Raw genomic sequence first — 23,005 nt, forward strand, 5'->3', positions numbered from 1 at the left:
ATGAAAAATAAATAGTGTGAATAATCTGTCATGACAGCTTATACATTCATGATTTATTAAGTATAAGATACCGTGAATTGCCATTAACCGTACTATGATAATAATTACACAAAAGAAAATGTGATTTAAAAAAAATAATAAACTTAAACAAAAGCTTTGAGGAATGACTCGCGAATGCGAGTCGGTGAAAACGTTTGAAGTTACTCATATTTACGCAAGAAAGCCTAAGAATCGTCAAAAGTTGCGATTTATTTCTTCTTCGTAAAAACAAACATTTTGCCATGTGCGTGGAGTTTATTGTATTTTTGAGATTCGCGAAACCGTTGGCACGAATCAATTCATGCCAGCTCTTTTCCAAAGTTAGGTTAGAACTTTAAAGTGTATCATCGTTATATTATTTATTTAAGAGGTGAATATGGATACCAAGTGCTCGACACGTATACGTATAATATTTAATTAAAGAAAATACCGACCCTACCTCTAAAATTTTTAATGAAATGGATATGATACCCAACATCAGAAATGAAAAAAAACACAGAGTCATTGATTTGCTTCGGCAGAGAGAAATACAAGTAAGTTTATTTTTAGATTTTTATGTTAAAATTAACGCTCTGCCTATGGTTACGGAGATTTTCGTAACTCTGATCCGTTTTCCAGCTCTTTATGTGTTAACGTTACTCAAAATTCCGATACCACAAATATTTCCCCAAATTAAGCGCAAGTAACACGATTCTTTATTTGAAAAAAATCATGCCTTGGACTCACAACACTACAGACGCTATTTTTAACTCAAAACCCAAATTTTTTTAACAGGAAAAATGTTTCAGTCAATAAAGAACAAAAATACATAAGACATCTTAAATTTGAAATTAAAAAGATGAACTTTCAACAAAATACATACATTTTTAACCAAATAGTTGAATTTTGAATCAACAATATTAATTTGCTGTCCAGAAGATTAATTTTCTGCCAGAAAATATTTTCAATAAAATACAAAATTCTTAAACAAATAGTTCATTTTCACCCAAACATATGAATTTTTAACAAAGTGCTTACATTTTTAACCAGATAGTTGAATTTTAAATCAATAAGATGAACTTTCACCTGAAAGGAAGATTTTTCAAGAAAATATATAAATTTTTAACTAAAAAGTTGAATTTTCAACCAAGTCGGCTCATTTTATACGAAAAAAGTGCAAACGCATAAAAAGATTCATTTTCGACGAAAAGTGTAATAGTTGATGTTTAAAAAAATATTTTTTGATTTGAAATATTTAAAAACAGTTGGGTTTAACCAACACAGATGAATTTTTAACAAAATATTTTATGTTTAACCAGAAAATGGATTTTCTCCTAAAAAGAAGAGTTTTTAACAAAATACATACATTTTTTAAAAGTTTAGTTTTCAATCAAGAAGATTAGTTTTCTACCAGAAAAGAAAATTTTTTTACCAAATAAGTTGACTTTTGAATAAATTACATAATTTTTTTTTAACTTTCGAATATCCGGAAAAAGATAGATTTCTAGCAAAAAAAAAGACTAGATCAATTTTCTTCGAGCTAAATTAATTTTCAACTTAAAAAATGAATTTTATACAAAACAATTTATTTTTGCACCAAATCGCTAAATTCCATACGAAATTGTTTAATTTCCATGCCAAAAAGATGAATTTTCTATAAAATAGTTGATTTTTCAACCTGCGAATACAAATTAACAAAAAAGTTAATTTTCAAATCATAACTTAAATTTTTAGCAAAATAGTTACATCTTATGTTAAAAACTTAATTCTGAACCAAAAAAATCAGTTTTTTAACAAAAAATGAAATTGTTAAATTTTCAGTTCGGAAAATTATTTCTTAACCAAAGAGATACATTTTCATCTAAAATGATAAAATATTCAACTAGATTAGATAAGTTTCAGTTCAAATTTTGAACCAAAAAAATCGAATTTTCAACAAAATTGTCGATTTTTAACTAAAAAACTGACTTTCTTTTAAAAGACAAATGTTCAAGAGAATACATCAATTTTCAATCATATAGTTGAATTTTTTACCAAATTGTCGAATTTTCGAGACGAAACTAAAGAATTTTTGATGAAACAGTTGAATTTTAAACCCGAAATTAGTTTCTGACTGGACATTTGCATTTCTAACAAAAGAAGTGGAATTTCTACAGAAAAAGGTGAATTTTTTAACCAAAAAGATGAATTGTCAACAAAATACTTCATTATTAACAAGGAAATGGATTTTCTCTGAAAAAAAATAATTTTTAACAAAATACATACATCTTTAACCAAATAGTTTAATTTTCAATCGAGAAGATCAGTTTTCTCCCAGGAAAGAAGCTCTTTCATTCAAATTTATATATTTTAAACTAAATAGTTTAATATGTAACCAAGGAGATTAATGTTCTACCAAAAAAGTCCAAAAAACGTAAAAATATTAATTTTCAACGAGAAACCTACAAAGACGAATTTTCAAGAAAATACTTCATTTTTTATCAAATAGTTCAATTTACAACCAAAAAGACTCATTTTCTACCAGAAAAGAAGATTTTTTTTACCAAAAAAGTCGGATTTTGAATAAATTACATACATGTTTTTTAACTTCCAAAAATCCGGAAAAAGATTGATTTTTAGCTTATAAAAAAATGGAGTAGATACATTTTCTTCGAGCAAAATTAATTTTCAATTAAAAGAATGAATTTTATGCAAAACGATTTAATTTTGTACCAAATCGTTTGATTTTATACCAAATTTTTTAATTTCCATTTCAAAAAGATGAATTTTCTATAAAATAGTTGAATTTTCAACCTTATTATACGAATTAACAACAAAAAAGTTAATTTTCTTCCAATAAGTTGATTTTTTTAACAAAATAGTTACATTTCATTTTGAAATCTTAATTCTAAACCAAAAAATTAAATTGTTAAATTTGAAGTTTAGAAAATTATTTCTTAACCCAGCTGATAAATTTTCATCTAAAACGATAAAATATTCAAGACTTTCTTCCAAAACCCAAATTTTCAAGAAAATACATCAATTTTAAATCATGTAGGTAAATTTTCAACCGAATTGTTGAATTTTCGAGCCAAAACTATGAATTTTTCATGAAACAGTTGAATTTTCAACCCGAAATTAATTTTTGGTCAGACAGTTGCATTTCTAACAATAACAGTGAAATTTCTACAGAAAAAAAATGAATTTTTAAACCAAAAAGATGAATTTTCGACAAAATAGTTGAATTTTTGATCAACATAATTTTGTATTCAAGAAAGAAAAAAATTGCAATCAAATTTTTGAATATTCAAGACAAAAAGACGAATTTTAAACAAAACAGTTGAATATTTATCTAAGAATTATGACTTTTCAACAACATTTTTGGCTTTTCAACAAGATAATTCAATTTTGAATTAAATAATACGTTTGATTGTAGACTTTTTAACAGAAAAAAAAGAACTTAAAACCAAAAATAGTTGAATTATTTTATTGTATTTGAATGAAAAAAAGAAAAAAGGGAAAGAAACTGTGAAGCCTGCGATAAAGAAAAAATAATTTTGATTATTTACAGACTAAAGAATAACATTTTAACATTCAAGATCATTTTTAATATTTCAAAGATTTATAACGCTATTTCCTATCTCTAAAGTGAGTCTGAGTCCTGAGAAAGTATTTTTATAAGCAATTTGAGTTATATGAAATGGTTAAATGCATATAAAACCTTCACGTATTGTATTTTTTTGTTAAATACATATTATATTTTTCTCGTTATTATTGATTAGGAATCGGCCGCATACTTGACATCTCAGAAATTACATGTAACCGAGAATTTTATAGCACGTTTGGGATTAGAAACAGAGTTAAAAGGACACGGAGGATGCGTCAACTGCTTAGAATGGAACGAAACAGGACAGTCAGTATTTCAATTTTGATTTACAAATAAATAGTAAAATCGAAAAATTAATTGTCAATATTTTTCTAGGACTTTGGCTTCGGCATCAGATGATATGCACATCATTTTATGGGATCCGTTTCGTTATGAAAAGAAGCTGGTGCTACACACAGGTCATAATGGAAATATATTTTCCGTAAAGGTATCTATTTATTATTAAATAAATATTTCTAAATTTACAAATAAATATTTCTAAATTTACAAATAAATATAAATATTCCTGAAAATTCTTAAAAATCTGGAAAACTCCTTAAATTTTGCTCATGGACCGGGAATTTTTATTCCCTTAAAGAAAAAATAGGTTTTTAAACTTATTCTCTGTTGAACGAAAAAAGACTGCTGATCCTGTTTTTGGTTTAATTTTAATTTTTTATTTGATTTTAATTTTTTGTTTGAAAATGGAAAAACACACCTCTTTAAAAGTAATTTTTTTTATTTTATTCGGGTGAAAAATTCGGCAGCTACAATCGCAAAAATATTTCAAAGTATCTCATCCACCATTTTTTTCAAATTTAATAACAATTTAATCACATTTTTTGACCAAATTTAGAAATCAGAAAAAAGTCAGGAATTGTTTTTGATCAGGGAAAGTCAGGGATTTCGAAAAAAAAGATCGCAAAAGTCAAGGATTTATTATTTGGTGAAAAATTCAACTGTTTTGCTAGAAAATTAACTTTTTGTGGAAAATTCATATTTTTATGTTGAAACTCCAACTGAAATCTTTCTTGGTTGAAAATTTAAATATTTTTTAAAAAAGTTTTCTTTTTGTTTCAAAAATTCATCTGTTTTGATAGAAATTTAATTTTTTTAAAAATAAAAATGCAACTTTTTGATTGAAAATAAATCTTTAGTTGAAAATTCTATTTTGTTCCTTTTAGTTGAAAAATCTTTTTTTATTGAAAATTAATTTTTTTAATTTAAAGTTTTACTATTCAAATTGAAGATTTATCAATTTTGTTGAAAATTTATCTCGTTTGAAAGCTTAACTGTTTTGTTGAAAACTAATTTCTTTCGTTAGAAAATTGACTTTTTTAACAGAAAATTTAACCTTTGTATTGTGAATTCTAACGGTTTTGTTGGAAATTCGTCTTTTTGGGAGAATATTCGTTCTTTTGGATTGAAAATGCAACTTTTTTTTCTAAAATTTAATTCTATTTGTTTTGGAATTTATCTTTTTAGGTTGAAAATTTAACTAATTTGTTCAAAATTCAAGTTTTCGTGTTAAAAACAAAACTTTTTTTTTTGGTAAAGCTGAATATTTTTGGTTGAAAAGTTCGAAATTTTTAAAAAAATTTAAGTATTTGGTTAGAAGTCATTCTTTTTCGATCAAAACTCTACTATTTTATTGAACATTCGTCTATTTGGGCAGAAAATTCGTCCTTTGGTATTAAAAATTCATACTTTTTCGGTAAAAATTAAACTGTCTTCTTAAAATGCAATTATTTGGTTGAAAATGAATCTGTTTCTGGTTGAAGTTCAATCTTTTTTGTTTGAAAATTTGATCATTAAGTTGAAAATTGATCTTCACAGGTTAAAAATTGAACAGTTTGGTTATAAATTGAATTATTTGTTAAAAATTTGTCTTTTTGGTACAAAATTCATCTTTTTTTTGCAGAAAAATCCATTTTTTCATTGAAATAAATACAAAAATTTAATTTGAAATCGTTTTATTCCATTTATAAAAGATTTTATGTTGAAAATATTACAAGATTAACATTTTGGTTTTTAAATATTAATGGTCATGGTGAATGAAAAACTGGCCAGGTCGAAATCAGGGAAAAGTTAATTTTAAAAAGGGTGCAGTAAACCATATTTCTAAGGTTTCAAAACATTTAAATGAATTCATAAGGGTTTCAATAGATCTCAAGAATTTCAAAGATTTAAATATTTCAAATATATTAAACGATGTCAGTTTTTTCAGAATATTTCAAAATATTTAACAAAGGTTTCACATACTCCAGTGATTTTAAACCATTAAACAAAATTTCAGAGGATTTAACAAATATTTAAAAAAATACAAAAAATTTCAGAAAGATTTCACAAATATTTTAGAGATTTCATAAGGATTTCTAAAGATTTCAAGAATTACCAAGATTTGAAAAAGGGTGCAGTACACCATATTTAAAAGATTTCGAAACATTTCAATTATTTTAAACGATATCAAAATTTTGTAGAAGGTTTTAAATGATTTAACAAAGATTTCTAACGATTATCAAAAATTTCAGAAATGAAAGATTTATGAAGATTTCAACAGATTTCAATGATTTCAAACGAACACAAAAGATTTCGCACACAAAGATTAAAGAAAGGTTTCACAAATATTTCAAAATTTTAAAAAATCACACAAAGATTTACAAGATATTAAGGATTTTTTAAAGATTTCACAAAGGATTTAAAAAATTCGAAAAGATTTCTCAAAGATTTCACAGAAATTTCAAGCTTTCACGAAGATTTGTAATAATTCAAAAAATGTCGACGAATTCACAAAGATTTAAAAAGATTTCAAATTTGTTTAGAAGATTTCACTAAGAGTTCAAAGATTTAAAAGATTTTACCAAAATTTAAAAAGATTTCAAAAGATTTCACAAAGGTTTCAAATCTTTAAATGATTTCCAATTAATATAAAATATTTCACAAAGATTTCATAAACATTTCAAATTCAAAATTTCTAAAAAAGGTACGTACGCCAGATTTTAAAACATTTAAAACATTTTAAAGATTTTAAACGATTTCAAATTTGTTTAGAAGATTTCAAAATATATCAAAAAGATATCGAACATTTCACAAAGATTTTAAAACTTTCAGAAGATTTAAACGATTTTAACGATTTTAAAAAGTATATATTAAACCAGATTTCTAAGATTTCAGAACATTTAAGGGATTTGCAACGATTTCACATTTTTTCAGAAGATTTCATAAAGATTTCAAAATTTCAGAAGATTTCAAGAATTTTGAAGACTTTAAAACGGGTATAGTAAACCAGTTGTCTGACATTTCAGATCCTTTCAAAGATTTGAAAATAATACAATACGCCAAAATACAAAACATTTCCAAGATTTTAAGCGAATTCTTTTTTTTAAATTTCAAAATATTTCAAAAAGGTTGTAAATATTCCAGTGATTTCAAGTAAATGCAAAAGGCGTTAGAAATATTTCACAAGTATTTCAAAAATGTTATACATATTTCAAATTATTTCAAGGATTTTAACGATTTAACAAAGTTTTTTAAAGATTTAAAATATTTTAATGATTTATAATGAATACAAAAGATTTCACACAGATTTCATAAAAATTTCCAAAGTATAGAACAATTTAAAAATGGGTACACTACACCAGATTTCAAATATTTCAAAAGATTTCACAAAGATTTCAATTATTTTAATGATTATAAATGAATACAAAAGATTTCACAAATATTTTAAAGAATTCATAAGGATTTCAAAAGATTTCGAGAATTTTAAAGATTCCAAAAGGGTACACTACGCCAAATTTCAAATACTTCCAAAATTTTAATTGATTTCAAAATGTTTTAGAGTATTTCAAAAGATTTCAAAAGATTTTACAACTAATAAAAAATATTTCACAGAAATTTGAAGATTTCAGAGATTTCAAAAGGGTTTAAAATTTCAAAAAGATAAAAAAGAAATTTGACGATTTCAAAAACTTTACAAAGATTTAAAAATATTTGTTTATTTATGATTCGGCTGTCTTTATAAGTTTTTGACCACTAAAAAATGAAATAACTTATTTTTTACATTTATAACAAACGTTTATTTTATTATTTGATGTAAAAAAAGGAGACCTGTAAAAACTGAGTTTCATGACCTTAAATACATGGGGAAAAACCTTGAATTTTGTTCCTAAGAATCGCCAGACACCCTGAATATTTTTCATTTATTTCCAGTTTCTGCCAAAATCGAATGACTCGGTCCTAATTTCTGGTGCAGGAGACAGTCGGATACGAGTACATGATCTCACTTTATCAGACACGATACTCGCTTGTAATTGTCACACTGGCCGAGTCAAGCGAATTGCAACTGCGCCAAATATTCCCTACCTCTTTTGGAGTGCCGCTGAAGATGGAATTATTATGCAATTCGATATGCGAGCACCGCACACGTGTAAAGTTGCCCAGGAGAATAATGTGCTTATAAATCTCGTGAACCATGTGGGTCGAACTATAGAAGCCAAATGTATATCTGTGAACACAAGAAGGCCGGAATTAATCGCTGTGGGGGCGAACGATCCTTACATTAGGCTGTACGATCGCCGGATGATCAAACTTTCTTCGGTGAGTTAATAATTATTATATGAATAGATTTATAAATTTCAGAGGGTTGCTACAGGTCAGGAATTCTGGAAAGTTGTAAGAAATTTAATACTGGGCAGGGAATGTCAGGGAAAATAAACTTTTTTAACAAAATACTGGAATTTTTAACCAAAATAATTAAATTTGTAATATTGGGAATAGTTAAACTGCGATACGCCACCTGGCGACAAAAATACGAACTAGAAAGAATAGGTACTATTTTTAAAGATCCATTTTAATTTTCGCATAAAAGTGTTTTCACGATTTTTGTTGTGAAGTTTAAAGTATTTATTGGATTCTAAAAATAAGTCTTTTCTGGAAACAAAAGAGTTTAGATAGGATTTACATCTAATAAAGTGACAAAACATATTTTTGTACAGAAATATTTTTCTTAAAAAATAAAAAAAAACAATCATTTTTCCATTTATTGTGATTTTCAAAAGATTATAAACTTAAATTGACATATTTTAAAGCAAAAATGAACTGAAAGTAAATTTTCATCAATTTATACATGGAGTATTTACTATTTAAAAACTAATCTAAAAGTTAGGATAGAATTCTTATTTAAATTCCAATCGCAGAGTGGCCGCTAGACCAAAAAATCGAGAATCTTATGAGACCGGGAAATGACAGTGAATTTATTTTTTGACCGGGAATTTTACAAATTTATAGACAAAAATCTGTCTAACTGTGATTCCCATAGTTTTTAAAATAATTAGTTGAATTGTGTTCTTTTTAAATTACATATGTAATTCATTTTAGAATGCGTATTTCCAAAATCTTGCACTTTAACAAATTTTTAATTTTAGAATGCAGTTTCAAAGACATAAGCCATTAAAAATTAGAAGCGTTTGAAATCGAAGATTTTTTATGAAAAATATTTTTAGTTGATCAACTGACAATATAAATTAATAGTGATTTTCAAAATTGAACTGTTCTTTAAGATTAAAAAGTGAATAATAATTAATTCTACAAAATGATTCGAAATCAGTTTGCAATTTTAGAATTTCCAGTTTCTAACGTTAAAAATTGAAACTTTACAAACTATTTTCTATTTTAAAATAGCTTCGAAATAATATATTCATAATTAAAGGCTTTTATTAAATTTCACGTATTACTTTAGTCTAAAATATTAAATTTTTAAACCAGTCAATTTGGAATTTTTTAATGAAGAAAAATAAGAATTAATTATTATTTAGAAATATCTGATTGTTTATTTAAAATCAGTAATTATATTAAATATTAAAAACTAAATTTTGAACGTTACATTTTAATTGTTCTATTTAAAAAACTTAATTTGTAAGTAAAATTGTTGAATTTCGGTGTACATAGCCCACGGCCTAACTTAAAACAAAATCTAAATTTTGGCAGATTTCGAACAAAAACTTTAAAAGCTTTTTAACAATTTTAAATGGCTTCAGAAGATCAAAAAACATTTCCTATGAAAACTGAAAATGATTTTTATTTTGAAAATATAATTTTGAGTGATTATTTAAAAAGATTTAGAAAGATACACGAAATTATCAAAAATGAATGTGGATGATTTTAAGGAAATTTATTTAATTTGGCAGAATTTAAAAAAATTAGAGAAAATTGGATTAATTTTAAGGTTTGTTTAAAATTTCTAAAATAATTTCAAAAATAGTAAACAATTTGAAAAAAATGTAAAGAACCTGAAGATTTTTCAAGATTTTCAAATTAAATTTGGAAGCATTTCAAGGATTTTTTAACCATTTGAAGTATAAATAATTTAACTTTTAATTTAAGAAGTGTTTAGTTAAAAAAAATTTAATCATTCAATTTTTAATGTTTCTGGCTTAAAATTGCTTTAAATGGCACAAGTTTGACAATTTTTAAATTTATTGATTGATTCTTCAATTTAGACTTTCAAGGATTGGAAATGATAACATGGATTTATATTTTTAGAACATAATCTGAAGCTTTGAACTCTAAATTCATAAAAGTTAAAAAATTTATTTTGCAGTTTAAGTGCATTTAATTTAAAATTGTTCAGTTTAAAAATGTTAGTAGCTTCCATTTTACACGTGTACATTATTGTGCATTTGAATCAAATTGAAAATGACCAGGTAGACCACTATTCCCAATAATAGTTGTATTTTCAACCTTAAAAAGATACATTCCTAACAGAAAAGTGTCATTGTTTATATTTCAATAAAAAAATGAAATTTATACAAAAAAGGAGAATTTCAAAACCAAAAAGAAGATTTTTTCATTAAATAATGATTTTTCACTCAAGAAAGAAGTGAAAGTTTATCTAAATTTTTGAACCTTTAAGCCAAAAGGCGAATTTTGTCTAAATAATTGAATTTTCAAACATAAAATATGACTTCAGGCTAAAAATAATTTTGCACGAAACTGATGCATTCTTACGTAAAAAAATGAAATTTCAAACCAAGAAAATTATGTTTTTACCAAAAAAGGAGGATTTTCAACTAAAAAGAAAAATCTTAAAAAAATGGAAAAGTTACATTTTCAGTTCAAAAATTAATTTAAAAAAGGGCTTTTCAACTAAACAGTTAAACTTTCATACAAAGGCATAAGCCTTGAATTAAAAAAAATTTTTAACAATGTAGTTTAACTTTTACTCACGTAGTTGAGTTTTTAATTAAAATGATTAATTTTTAACAAAATTGTTAAACTTTCAACCAAAGAGATGAATTTTTAAATTATTTAAAAAAAAAATAGTTGAGTTTTCATTTTAAAAAGGTTTCAGTTCACTTTTCAAGATAAAAACATGAATTTTTAAACCAAAATAAGTTTCTACGAAAAAAATTTAATTTTTAATTCCAAAAGATGAATTTTTGACCGAAAGGATGACTTTTTAACAAAATGGTGGAATTCTCTACCAAATAGTTGGATTTTCACCCAAAAAAGAAAAATTTTAATTAGTGGAATTTTCATCCAAAAAAGGGTTCCAGTTGACTTTGCAAGATTCAAGTATGTATCTTTTAACAAAAAATAGATGAAATTTTAATCCAAAACGACGAATTTTTTCAACCGGAAATTATGAATTTTTAAGACAATAGTTAAATTCTCTGCTGATCAGTTGCATTTTTATCCAAGAAAAATCAAATTTGTACTAAAAAATATGTATTTTTAAGAAAAACGACAAACTTTTTTTAAAGTCGAACTTTCATTCAGAAAAGATTTTGGTTTATTTTTCAATACCAAAATATAAATTTCAAACAATAATTAAATTTTCTACGAAGTATTTACATTTAAAACAAAACAGTCGAATTTTTAACCAAAAACTATAACTTTTGAACAAGATTGTTAAATTTTCAACAAAATAGCTGCATGTTTATCCAAGAAAAATGAAAATTCTACTAAACAGGTGAATTTTTTAATCAAAAAGACAAATTTTCAAAAAAAGTGTTTTCATGAAAAAAAAAATTTCAACAAACAAAATTATCAGCAACAAAAATTAATTTTAAATAAAAGCTTCATGTTTTACAAAATGAATTGAATTTTTAATTCAAAAAGCCGAAGTTTTAAGAAAACAGTTGAATTTGCAACCAAAAAGGATGTTTGAAAGAAAATTGTTAAATTTTTGACCAAGGAATAATAATCTTTTGTCGAAGAATAATTTTTTTAACCGAAAATTTAACAATTAAGTTTTTGGTTGAAAATTAATAATTTTAGTTGAATCTTCTTGTTGTTAAAAATAAAATTTTTAACTGAAAATGTAGCTGTTTTGTTAAAAATTCAACTTATTGGTTGAAAATTAACTTTTTTGTTGTTAATTTGTATTCTCAGGTTGAAAATTCAACCATTTGATAGAAAATGCATCTTTTTGGTATGAAAATTCAACAGTTTCTAATTTTAAAAAATCAACAATGTTGAACGACTCTGTTGAAAAATCATATTTTTAGTTGAAAATTGATCTACTTTCTTTAAAAGCATTTTTTTTTTTTTTGAAAATAACTTTTTTTACTGAAAATTTAACTGTCCATTTTCTATTGGAAATTTTTCGTCTGTAGTTTATTTTAGTAGAAAATTCATATTTTCTAGTTAAAAATTAAACTGTTTTGTACAAAATTTGCGTTTTTGGCTTAAAAATCAAACTATTTGGTTAACATTTTTTTCAATTGTTTTTTATTTAATATTAAATTCTCTTTTGTTTGAAAAATCAACTATTACGATTTTTGTTGAGACTTCATCTTTTTGTATTGAAATTTCAACTAATTGGTCGAAAAATGAGATCCTTTGTTGAAAATTTAACTGTTTTGTTTTGACCTTTTTTTCGGTTGAATGTCATTTTTGTAACCGAAAATTTCACTATTGCATTTGTGGGTTAAAATTGATCTTTTTTAGTGGAAAATTTAACTATTTTGTTGAAAATTTATCTATTTTGTTAAAAGGTTATCTTTTTTTGTCGAAAATTTAACTGTTTTGCTGCATATTCGTTTTTTTGGGAAGAAAATTCGTTCTTTTGTTTTGAAAATGCAAATTTTTTGGCTGAAGTTTAATTCTTGTTCTTTAAAAATGTATATTTATATGTTAAAAATTAAAATATTGCATTTTTTGTTAAGAATTCATATTTTTCGGTTTTATTCAACAATTTTTGATTTAAAATTAAAATCTCCTTTGATTGAAAGATCAACTAAAATATTTCTTGTTGATATTTCATATTTTTTATTGAAAATTCATCTACTTGGTTCAAAGCTTATATTTCCGACAGAAAGTTATTTTTTACCCGAAAATTTAAAAATTCAATCTTTCGTTTGACATTTTTCTTGCCCAGTCAAAAATTCTATCTATTTAATTGAATTTTTTTTTGTTTTTGTTAAAAATTACTTTTCTTGATTAAAAATTTAATTAGTTTGATAGAAAATTATTCTTGTTTTGGTTTAAAATGCAACTTTTTGCGTTCGGAATTCTATACTTTTTTTGGTTAAATTAAATTTTTTTATTAGAAATCAAAGTCTTTTTTGGTTTCAATATAAGATATTACAGCTGTTCTCGAGAATTAATTTTTTTATTGAAAAACCAACTACTTGGTTGAAGAATGAGCTCTGTTGTTAACAATTCATTTTTTTTATTCTTCATTTGAGTGGAAAATTCATATTCTTGGTGGAAAATTTAACTGCTTTGTTGAAACGCAACTTTTTAAAATGAATATTGAACTATTTCCTTGAAAAACTAACTGCTACTACAGCTATAACTATTCTTTTGAAAATATAATTATTTTGTTGAAAATTCATCTATTTTGTTAAAAAATAAAATATATTTGTCGAAAATTTAACTATTTTGTTAAAAATTCGTCCTTTTAGATTAAAAAATTCGTATGTCTTCTAAAAATTTGTTTATTTTTGCTTGAAAATCCAACTAATTTGGTTGAATATGCAACTGTTTTTTATTGAAGTTTAATTGAAGGGTCCGCGTTCTAAACCTTTTAAAAGATGTGCCTTAACCATTTTTTTTTAGTTTAAAGTATTCATTGGATAATAAAAATAATTCTTTATCGGAAACAAAGTGTTTTTAGATGGAATTTACATATTACATAGTGAAACCCCACATTCTTTTGACAGAAATATTTTTCTTAAAAAAACAATTATTGCTCTCTTTATTGTGATATTCAAAAGATTATAAGCTTAAATGGACTTATTTTGAAGCAAAAATGAACTCAAAGTAAATTTTTATTAATTTATACATAAAGTATTTACTATTAAAAAATCGAATCTAAAAGTTTCGTATTCTTGGCATAATATGGAAAAATTTGTCGCTACATACATTAATTAAAGTTTATTTAAGCTTACAATGCATTGAAAAGCACATGAAATAATGAAAGAATTGTATTTTTTTAAAAAACCTATTTCACAAAAATGTGTTTTTTCACTGTATAAGATGGAAATTCTATCTAAAACTATTTGTTTATGATAAATATTTGTTTTTAGTATTCAATCATTGTTTTATACTTCAGAAAATAATTGCAAAAACACTTTTATGCAAAAATTAAAATACATTTTTAAAATTGTACCTACTCTTTTTAGTTCCATTTTTCGACACCATGTGGCGAAATAGTAGATCACCATTCCCAATAGAAACAAACCTTTTTTTGCATTATTATTGATATCCTAGCTGTAAAGTTGAGTTAATGTCTGAAAGAAAAATGTATAACATCAGGGAAATTAAAGGAATGTTGTAACTAGAATTTTTTTAGCAGATCTCTTACAGAGTCTTTTTTAACTTACCAAAATAAATGTCGACTCTCGGATCGTGTAATTCTGAAATAAACGTGCAAATTAATAAATTTTTAGAGACCGATAATTGAGCCTGCTCTTCCTCCTCCGACTCAAACCTGGGTACGAGCCGATCATAGTGAAAGACAACTTGAAGAAGGCGATCCAGAACTTAACAATGTGCCACTCGGATGTGTGCAGTACTTTATCGCTGGTTGGATAAAACGATTTGTTATTTTTTATTTAGTTTCAATTATCACAGGATGTCTAGAAAATAAGGCTTTCTATATATTCAGGACACCTGCACTCTCGACAACGAGATCACACTAGAAGTTTGTCCACGACCTACTTGACATTCAGCAATGACGGAAACGAGCTGCTGGTCAATATGGGTGGCGAGCAAATTTATCTTTTCGACATCAATGAAAGGAGAAAAGCCAAGTCATTTATAGCCCCTTTGGATTCCATCTCCGATTCAAACGACAAGGATCAAGACTACGAAAATTATTTCTTGGATTCGAGCGAGGATGATGTTCAGGATCTCTCTTTGAAAAATGTATCCGAATTGCCACCTCAAGTTGAAGAATTAAAGCAACAGGTAAGCTAATTGCGGGGATCACATCGATTCAGGGAATGATTGGACAATTTTGAGAAATAAATATCCCGACACTGTAAAATTCCCGAGAAAGAAAATATTTGAAATAGAAAATTCTTGATAAAATGTCTCGACTTGAAAAATTACCGAATAGAGATAGAGGCATTAGAGACTGGTATCTGTATTCCCTATTGTACCCTTTATTTAGTTAACCCTTTAGTTATTTAGTACCCTTTTTTTTTGAAGCCTGAAAACCTGGAAATCTTGAATATTTCACGAGAATTTTGAATTTGAGTTTTTTTTTACTTTTAAAATAATTATTTTATTGAAATTTAAAGATTAATTTAAATCTTTCAGTCTCGAGTGAAAGAAATATCTTGTTTAGAAGACGGCTTTTTTCTCGAGATGTTTATCACTATGTTTTTTGAGTTTACACCGGATTTCAAAAGGTTTGAAAATAATTCCCAAGATTTAGAAATATTTCAATAAATTTCATAGGTATCAGAACATTTCAAAGATTTTTAACGTTTCACAAGTATTTGACAGAATTCATAAGGAGTTGAAAGATTTCAAGAATTTAAAATATTTTAAAAAGGATACATTACACCAGATTTCAAATATTTTGAACAATTTCAGAAGTTTTCAATAAATTTGAGAAGAATTTAAAACATTTCTATAATCACAAACACAAAAGATTGCACAATCACAAATTGAAGAAAGATTTCTTAAGTATTTGAAAGATTTAAAGGATTTTAAAGATATTACCAATATGTTAAAAGGTTTCAAAAGATTTCTTATATTTTAATGATTTCAAATGAATAAAAATGATTTCAGAAATAATACAAAGATTTCATAAGGATTTCAAAGGATTTCAAGAAATTGAAAGATTTCAAAATGGATACAATTTCATCAGATTTCACCGATTTTAAACAATTTCCAAAGTTTTCAATACATTTGAGAAGATTTAAAAACATTTTAATGATCTCAAACGAACACAAAAGATTTCACAAACAAATATTTCACAAGTATTTCAAAGATTTGATAAATATTTCAAAATTTGTCAAAATAATTCAAGGAATTTAAAGATTTAACAAAATTTTTTAATGATTTCAAATGAATAGGAAAGATTTCACAAAGATTTCATAAAAATTTCCAAAGAATAGAACAATTTAAAAATGGGTGCACTACACTAGATTTCAAATATTTCAATTATTTTGAACTATTTCAAAATGTTTTCGAAGATTTAACAAGACTTTACAAATATTTCGAATATTTTAATGATTATAAATGAATACAAAAGATTCCACAAATATTTCGAAGAATTCATAAGGATTTCAAAAAATTTCAAGAATTTCAAAGATTTCAAAAGGATCAATTTCACCAGATTTCAAAGATTTTAAACAATTTCCAAAGTTTTCAATAAATTTAGGAAGATTTCAAAACATTTTAATGATCTCAAAGGAACACAAAAGATTTAAAACGACATTTTCACAAATATTTCAAAGATTTCATCAATACTCAAAAATTTTCAAAATATTTCAAGGATTTTAAATATATAAGAAAAATGTTTAAAGATTTAAAATATTGTAAATATTTCAAATGAATACAAAAGATTTCACAAACATTTCAAAGAATTTCTAAGGATTTCAAAAGATTTCAAGTATTTCAAAGATCTCCAAAAGGATACATTTCACCAAATTTCAAAGATTATAAACAATTTACAAAGATTTCAATAAATTTGAGAAGATCTCAAAACATTTCAATGATCTCAAACGAACATAAAAAAATTTAAAAATATTTCACAAGTATTTCAAAGATATTATAAATATTTCAAAATATTTAAAGGATTTAAAGATTTAACAAAATTTTTAAAAGATTAAAATATTTTAATGGCCTCAAAAGAATACAAAAGATTTTACTAATAATACAAAGATTTCATAAAAATTTCCAAATAACAGAATAATTTCAAAATGGGTACACTACACCAGATTTCAAATATATTTCAAAACATTTCAAATGTTTTGAACGATTTTAAAATATTTTAGAAGGTTTCAAAAGATTTCGAATATTGTAATGATTATAAATGAATACAAAAGAATTCACAAATATTTCAAAGAATTCATAAGGATTTCAAAAGATTTCAAGAATTTCAGAGATTTCAAGGGACATTTCACCAGATTTCAAAAATTTTAATTTATTTCAAAATGTTTTAGAGTATTTCAAAAGATTTTATAAAGATTTCTAATATTTTAATGATTATAACTTAATACAAAAGATTACACAAATATTTTAAAGAATTCATAAGAATTTCAAAATTTTTCAAGAATTTCAAAGATTTCAAAAAGGATACATTTCACCAGATTCTCAAACGAACACAAAAGATTTCACAAAGATTTAAAAAAATATTTCACAAGTATTTCAAAGATTTCATAAATTTTTCAAAATTTTTCAAATTATTCCAAGAATTTTAAAGATTTAACCAAAGTTTAAAATATTTCAAAATACACTCAAATATTTTAAACGATTTCAAAATTTATAGAAGATTTCAAACAATTTCACAGAGATTTCAAATGTTTTAATGATTATAAATGAATACAAAAGAATACAAGAGTTTAAAATATTTCAAAACATTTCAAAGATTTTAAACGATTTCAAAATTTTTAGATGATTTCATAAATATTTCAAAATTTTTCAAAATATTCCAAGGATTTTAAAGATTTAAGCAAAAATTAAAAATATTTTAAAATACAGTCAAAGATTTTAAACGATTTCAAAATATTTGACAAATATTTCAAATGTTTTAATAGTTATAAATGAATACCAAAGAATACAAAAATTAAAAAGATTTCAGAAAGGGTGTACGACACAGATTTCAAATATTTCAAAACATTTCAAAGATTTTAAACGATTTCAAAATTTTTATAAGATTTCAAAATTTTTATAAGATTTCAAAAGATTTCACAAAGATTTCAAATCTTTTAATGATTATAAACGAATACAAAAGATTTCACAAAGATTTCAAAGATTTCATAAAAATTTGTTAAGGATTTCAAAATATTTAAAGAATTTCAATGATTTAAAAAAGGGTACATTACATTAAGGGTACATTTTCAATAAATTTAAGATTCTCAAACATTTTAATCACTTCGAACCAACACAACATATTTTACAGACAAAGATTAAGGAAATATTTCACAAATATTTCAAAGATTTCAAAAGATATCAAGGATTTCATAAAAATTGCAGATAGATGTCAAAAGAATGCAAGAATTTCAAAGGTATCAAAAAGGGTTCACTACGCCAGATTTCAAATGTTTCAAAACATTTCAAAGATTTTAAAAGATTTAAAATTTGTTAGAAGATTTCACAAAGATTCGAAATATTTCAATGATTTTATACAAGTTCACATTTTGTTAGGAAATTAAAAAAAAACCCACAAAGATTAAAAATATTTATGTGATTTCAAATAAATACAAATGATGTAGGAAAGGTTTCACAAGTATTTCAAAAAATTCATACGGATTTCAAAAAATTCAAAACATTTCAGAACACTTGAAAGGTTTTAAACAATTTTAAAAGGTTTCAACAAATTTGAGAAGATTTAAAAAGATTACAATGATATCAAATTAGCACAAAAAGATTTCCAAACAAAGATTAAAGATATTTTGCAAATATATCCAGGAGTTCATGAAGAATTCAAAAAATGGTTAGTTTATCATTGTAATTTTAATATAAAAATGATTATATTTAAAATTAAAAATGTTTCAACAGTTAATTGTGCTTTTGGTTTCATTGGCGTTCTCACCAGAAATTGACATTGTTATATAAAAATTATTAGATTTTTAATATTCATAATTTTGTAACAATTTTAAATTACGTTAGCATAGCAAAAACATTATATAATAATTCTGAAAGATATCAATTTTCATCAACAATTATTAAAAATATTTTGTTCTTGATTGTATTTTTAGTTTGAAAATTCATCCCTTTGGTAGAAATTGGATATTTTTTGGTTAAAAATGCACCTGTTTGTTTGAAAATTAATCTATTTTAAATCAGGATTCAACTATATTGTTGAAAAATTCGTCTTTTTTATTTGAATTCAACAGTTTTTGACCTAAAATTAAAATTGCTTTTGGTTGAAATATCAACTGACATTTTTCGTGAAGGAAAAATCAACTTTTGTGATTGAATATTCAACTAAATGGTTCAAAGTTAAAATACTATTTAAAAAATGCATCTTTTTGAATAAGTATTCATCATTGCAGTTGAAAATTCATCTTTTTGGTTGAAAATTCATATTTTTAGGTTGAAAATACAACTGGTTTGTAGAAAACTCGTTTTAATTTGTTTCCTTTATTGACTAAATATTCTTTCTTTGTTGAAAATTTAACTATTCTGTTGAAAAGCCGTATTTTTGGGATGAATTCGACTATTTTTTATTTAGAATTAGAATCTTTTTTTATTGGAAATATTAATTATTAGATTCTTTGTTTCAAACCATTTTTCTTGCTTGAGAATTCAACTTTTTTTTATAGAAAACGCAACAATATTGTCGATTTTTTTTCTTTTTTGAATGAAAAATTCCATTGGTTTGAGACATGAATTATTTTTTTCAAATTCGTCTTTTTTTTTATGTATTCAACTATTTTTTATTTAGAATTAAAATATTGTTGGTCTAAATATCAATTATTACATTTTTCGTTGAAAATTAATTTTTTTGGTTAAAAATTCAAATATTTTATTGAAAATTAAAAAATTTCTTTAAATTTTTCTTTCTCGAATGAAAAATCCGTTTTAGTTGATAAATAAACTATTTGGTTGAAAAGTAGTATTTTTTAGACGAATTCAAATATGTTTTATTAAATTAAAAGAGGACTAACATTAAATATATATTATAATCAGTAAAAAGTTGAACTCTGTTAAATTTTTTTGTTGCTGAAAATTTATCATTTTAGTTCAAAAATCGTCTTTTTGGTAGAAAATTAATCCTTTTAGTTGAAAATTCAACGATTTAATTAAAAAATAATATTTTAGGATTGAAAATCCAATTATTATAATGAAAATTCTTTTTTTATGAATAAAACTGTTTTAAATAAAAAGTTAAAATGTTCTTTGCTTGAAATATCAACTAATACATTTTTCGTTAACAAATCATCTTTTTGGTTCAAAATTGAACAAATTGGCTAAAATTTCAACTGTTTTACAGAAAATTCGCGTTTTTGACTTGAAAATTAAACAATTTGGTTGCATTTTTTCTGTCTCGACTGAAATATGTGTTTTGGTTGAGAAATCAGCTATTTCGTTAAAAATTCGTATTTCTTTTTTAATGTAACTGTTTTTTTATCTTAAATTAAAACCTTTTTTGGGTGAAATATCAATAAAGTATTACATTTTTCATTAAGAAATCATTTTTTTTTTAAATTCAACTATTTCATTAAACTTCGAACTACTTTATTCAAAATATAATTTTTTTCGTGGAAAATTCATAATTTTAGTTTAAAATTCATCTCTTTGGTTGCAAATTAATTTTTGTTTCATAAAAACTTATATATTTGTTTAAATGAACTGCAACTTCATAACAAAAGTTGGACATCTATGTTTTTCATGGAATATTTCAAATTTAGATCCGAAAAATGGGAAAGGGAGAATTAACTAAAACAGGGGGTGAACTGTGATCCCTGTAATTAATAAATTCTTAATAATACTTGAGATTTTTTTCAACAAAAACTTATTTTCCCAGGCAAACGAGAATTTCGAAAAGGAAAAATATAGTTTAGCAATTAATTTATATAATAAGGCAATCAGTTTGTGCCATATGGCAGCGGTTCTTTATGCCAATAGAGCTGCAGCCTACATGAAAAGAAATTGGTAAGTTTTATAATCAATTGCTTGAAAATGACAATAATTTATAATCAAGTTTTCTCAAAATTTTATTTTTTCGAATTTTTCAGGGATGGCGATACTTACGCTGCGTTACGCGATTGTCAAATGACTCTAATGTTAGATCCGGAGCATATAAAAGCACACTTTAGATTAGCCCGTTGTTTGAACGATTTAAACCGACCAACCGAGGCTTATCACGTAATTGAGAAGTTTCAGAAAAAATTTCCCGAGTATTCAAACAATCAATCGTGCCGAGCTTTGAAGAAGGACATCAAAGAGGCCATCAATTCTGGTATGTTTTCTGAAATAAGTTATCTTAACAGTATAAGATAGGTATTAAGATATTTTTAAAAAGATTTCACCGGATTTTTATAAGGTTTCCGAGGATTTTAATTATTTTGAAGATTTTTTAAAGCTCTGAAGCTATTATATTTTTCAGGATTTTAAAGAATTTAATCAAGACATGTGAGTTATTTCGAAGGGTTTTAGAGATTTGAAATTATTTGTTTCGAAATCACCCTGAATTCTGTTAAATTCTTCTAAATTCACTCAATTCTATTCAATTCAGTGGATTTTAAAAAAGTTTTTGTTTAATCCAGCTTGAAGTCTTTAAAAATCAGCTTAAATTCTTAGGTATTTCATCAAATTCACTTTAATTTTTCTAACCTCATGCCTTTTTTCATATTTTTGAATTGTTTTGTAGTAATTAATCACTTTTTTCTTAGAAATTCGTAGGGTTTAAAAGATTTTAAATTCACCCTGAATTTTTTTTTTTAATTTACTTAATGCTACTTGATACAATGGATTTTTTTTAATTTAAAAAGTTTTTATTGAATTGATTCTGAAGTATTTTAAGCTCTTCATTAATTTCATAGGCATTTCATCAAAATCGTTTGAATCTCCTTCCATTTTTCTATGCTCATTTGAAATTTACTAAATTCAGTGAAGTTTATTTATATTTTTAAATTGTTTTCAGTTCATCTAAATTTTTTTGAAGTTCACCTTGCACTTTTATGAATTTCGTCGAATTCTTCTCGTTTGCTTCAAATTCCTTTAAATTCATTTAAATTTTACGGAATTCAATGTAATTTGTCTACCTGATTTTTTTTCTAATTTATTTAATTTCTTTAGAATTTAACTTGAATTGTTTTGGAATCTTATGAATTTATTCTGAATCTGTTATCCTTTGAGCGAGAAAAAATACCATAAGAGCGTAAAAAAGTATACTTTGGTCCCTATATTTTATCCCCTAGGGACTGTGAGCTCTTATATTATATAAAAATATATGAAAAATGTACTAAATACGTGAAAAAATGATTTTTTCTTGTTCTACACTTAAGTTGCTAAATTTGAGAAAGATATTCGAAACGAAGGTTAATAAAATAAAAATTTTGACTATTACTTTTCAAGTATATGCCTCAGAAACTATTATATTTTAATGTAGATTTTAAGTTTATCGCACTTAAAGACAAAAGAATTTTAAGTTTAAACAATTCCTATAAATTACTTTAATTTAATTTTTTAAACAAGAACAGTGTTTTTTTCGTCATTGGTCTATTCTAAAATATCATTCAGAATTGCACCATCTTCTATTATACACATTAAATATTAGTCTTCAATTGAAAATATTAAAAATGAAAGAATTTCCAATTTTGAGTTCTTAAAATTAAAATATTTAAAAAAAAACGTTCAAAATGACATACCGTTAAAATATAGACCTTGAAAATTGAATAATTTGCAATACGACGTATATTTTCGTGATTCAAGAATTGTTATTTGTAACTTCTGTTTTTATTTTAATGATTTTCATTTGAAATTTTTCAGTTTAAAAGATTTAGCATACAAAATCTTGATCTTGACAAAATTCAAGAATTTTTGTATTTAAAATTCAATAAATTTCCCTTTAAATTCTTCATTCCATTTCAAGTCGTTGAAATAGAAATATTCCAAAAAATCATTTAACATGGCTTCGTATTATGTTATTCACATTAAATATTAAAGTTATACGAAAAAAATAGTTAAAAAAAACATTGAAAATTACATAATTTTATACGATAAACATTC

The 23,005-nt window shown here is 24.3% G+C and overlaps 1 protein-coding gene across 4 annotated transcripts in view; it reads left to right on the top strand.

Moving 5' to 3' along the window:
* Positions 1-23,005, top strand: part of LOC117179620 (WD and tetratricopeptide repeats protein 1) — a 67,187-nt gene continuing 44,182 nt past the window's right edge. For all 4 annotated transcript variants that reach the window (XR_004467940.1, XM_033371615.1, XM_033371616.1 and 1 more), the window contains exons 1-8: positions 1-572; positions 3,780-3,910; positions 3,980-4,091; positions 7,853-8,239; positions 14,539-14,674; positions 14,757-15,058; positions 20,799-20,926; positions 21,010-21,233. Coding sequence is in view for 3 of the 4 variants with exons in the window: in XM_033371615.1 (XP_033227506.1) it covers positions 498-572; positions 3,780-3,910; positions 3,980-4,091; positions 7,853-8,239; positions 14,539-14,674; positions 14,757-15,058; positions 20,799-20,926; positions 21,010-21,233 (1,495 nt within the window). In the remaining variant the exon portion in view is untranslated. The remainder of the gene's footprint in view (positions 573-3,779; positions 3,911-3,979; positions 4,092-7,852; positions 8,240-14,538; positions 14,675-14,756; positions 15,059-20,798; positions 20,927-21,009; positions 21,234-23,005) is intronic.

Source organism: Belonocnema kinseyi, chromosome 9, assembly GCF_010883055.1.
Source record: "Belonocnema kinseyi isolate 2016_QV_RU_SX_M_011 chromosome 9, B_treatae_v1, whole genome shotgun sequence".
Taxonomy (NCBI): Eukaryota; Metazoa; Arthropoda; class Insecta; order Hymenoptera; family Cynipidae; genus Belonocnema; species Belonocnema kinseyi.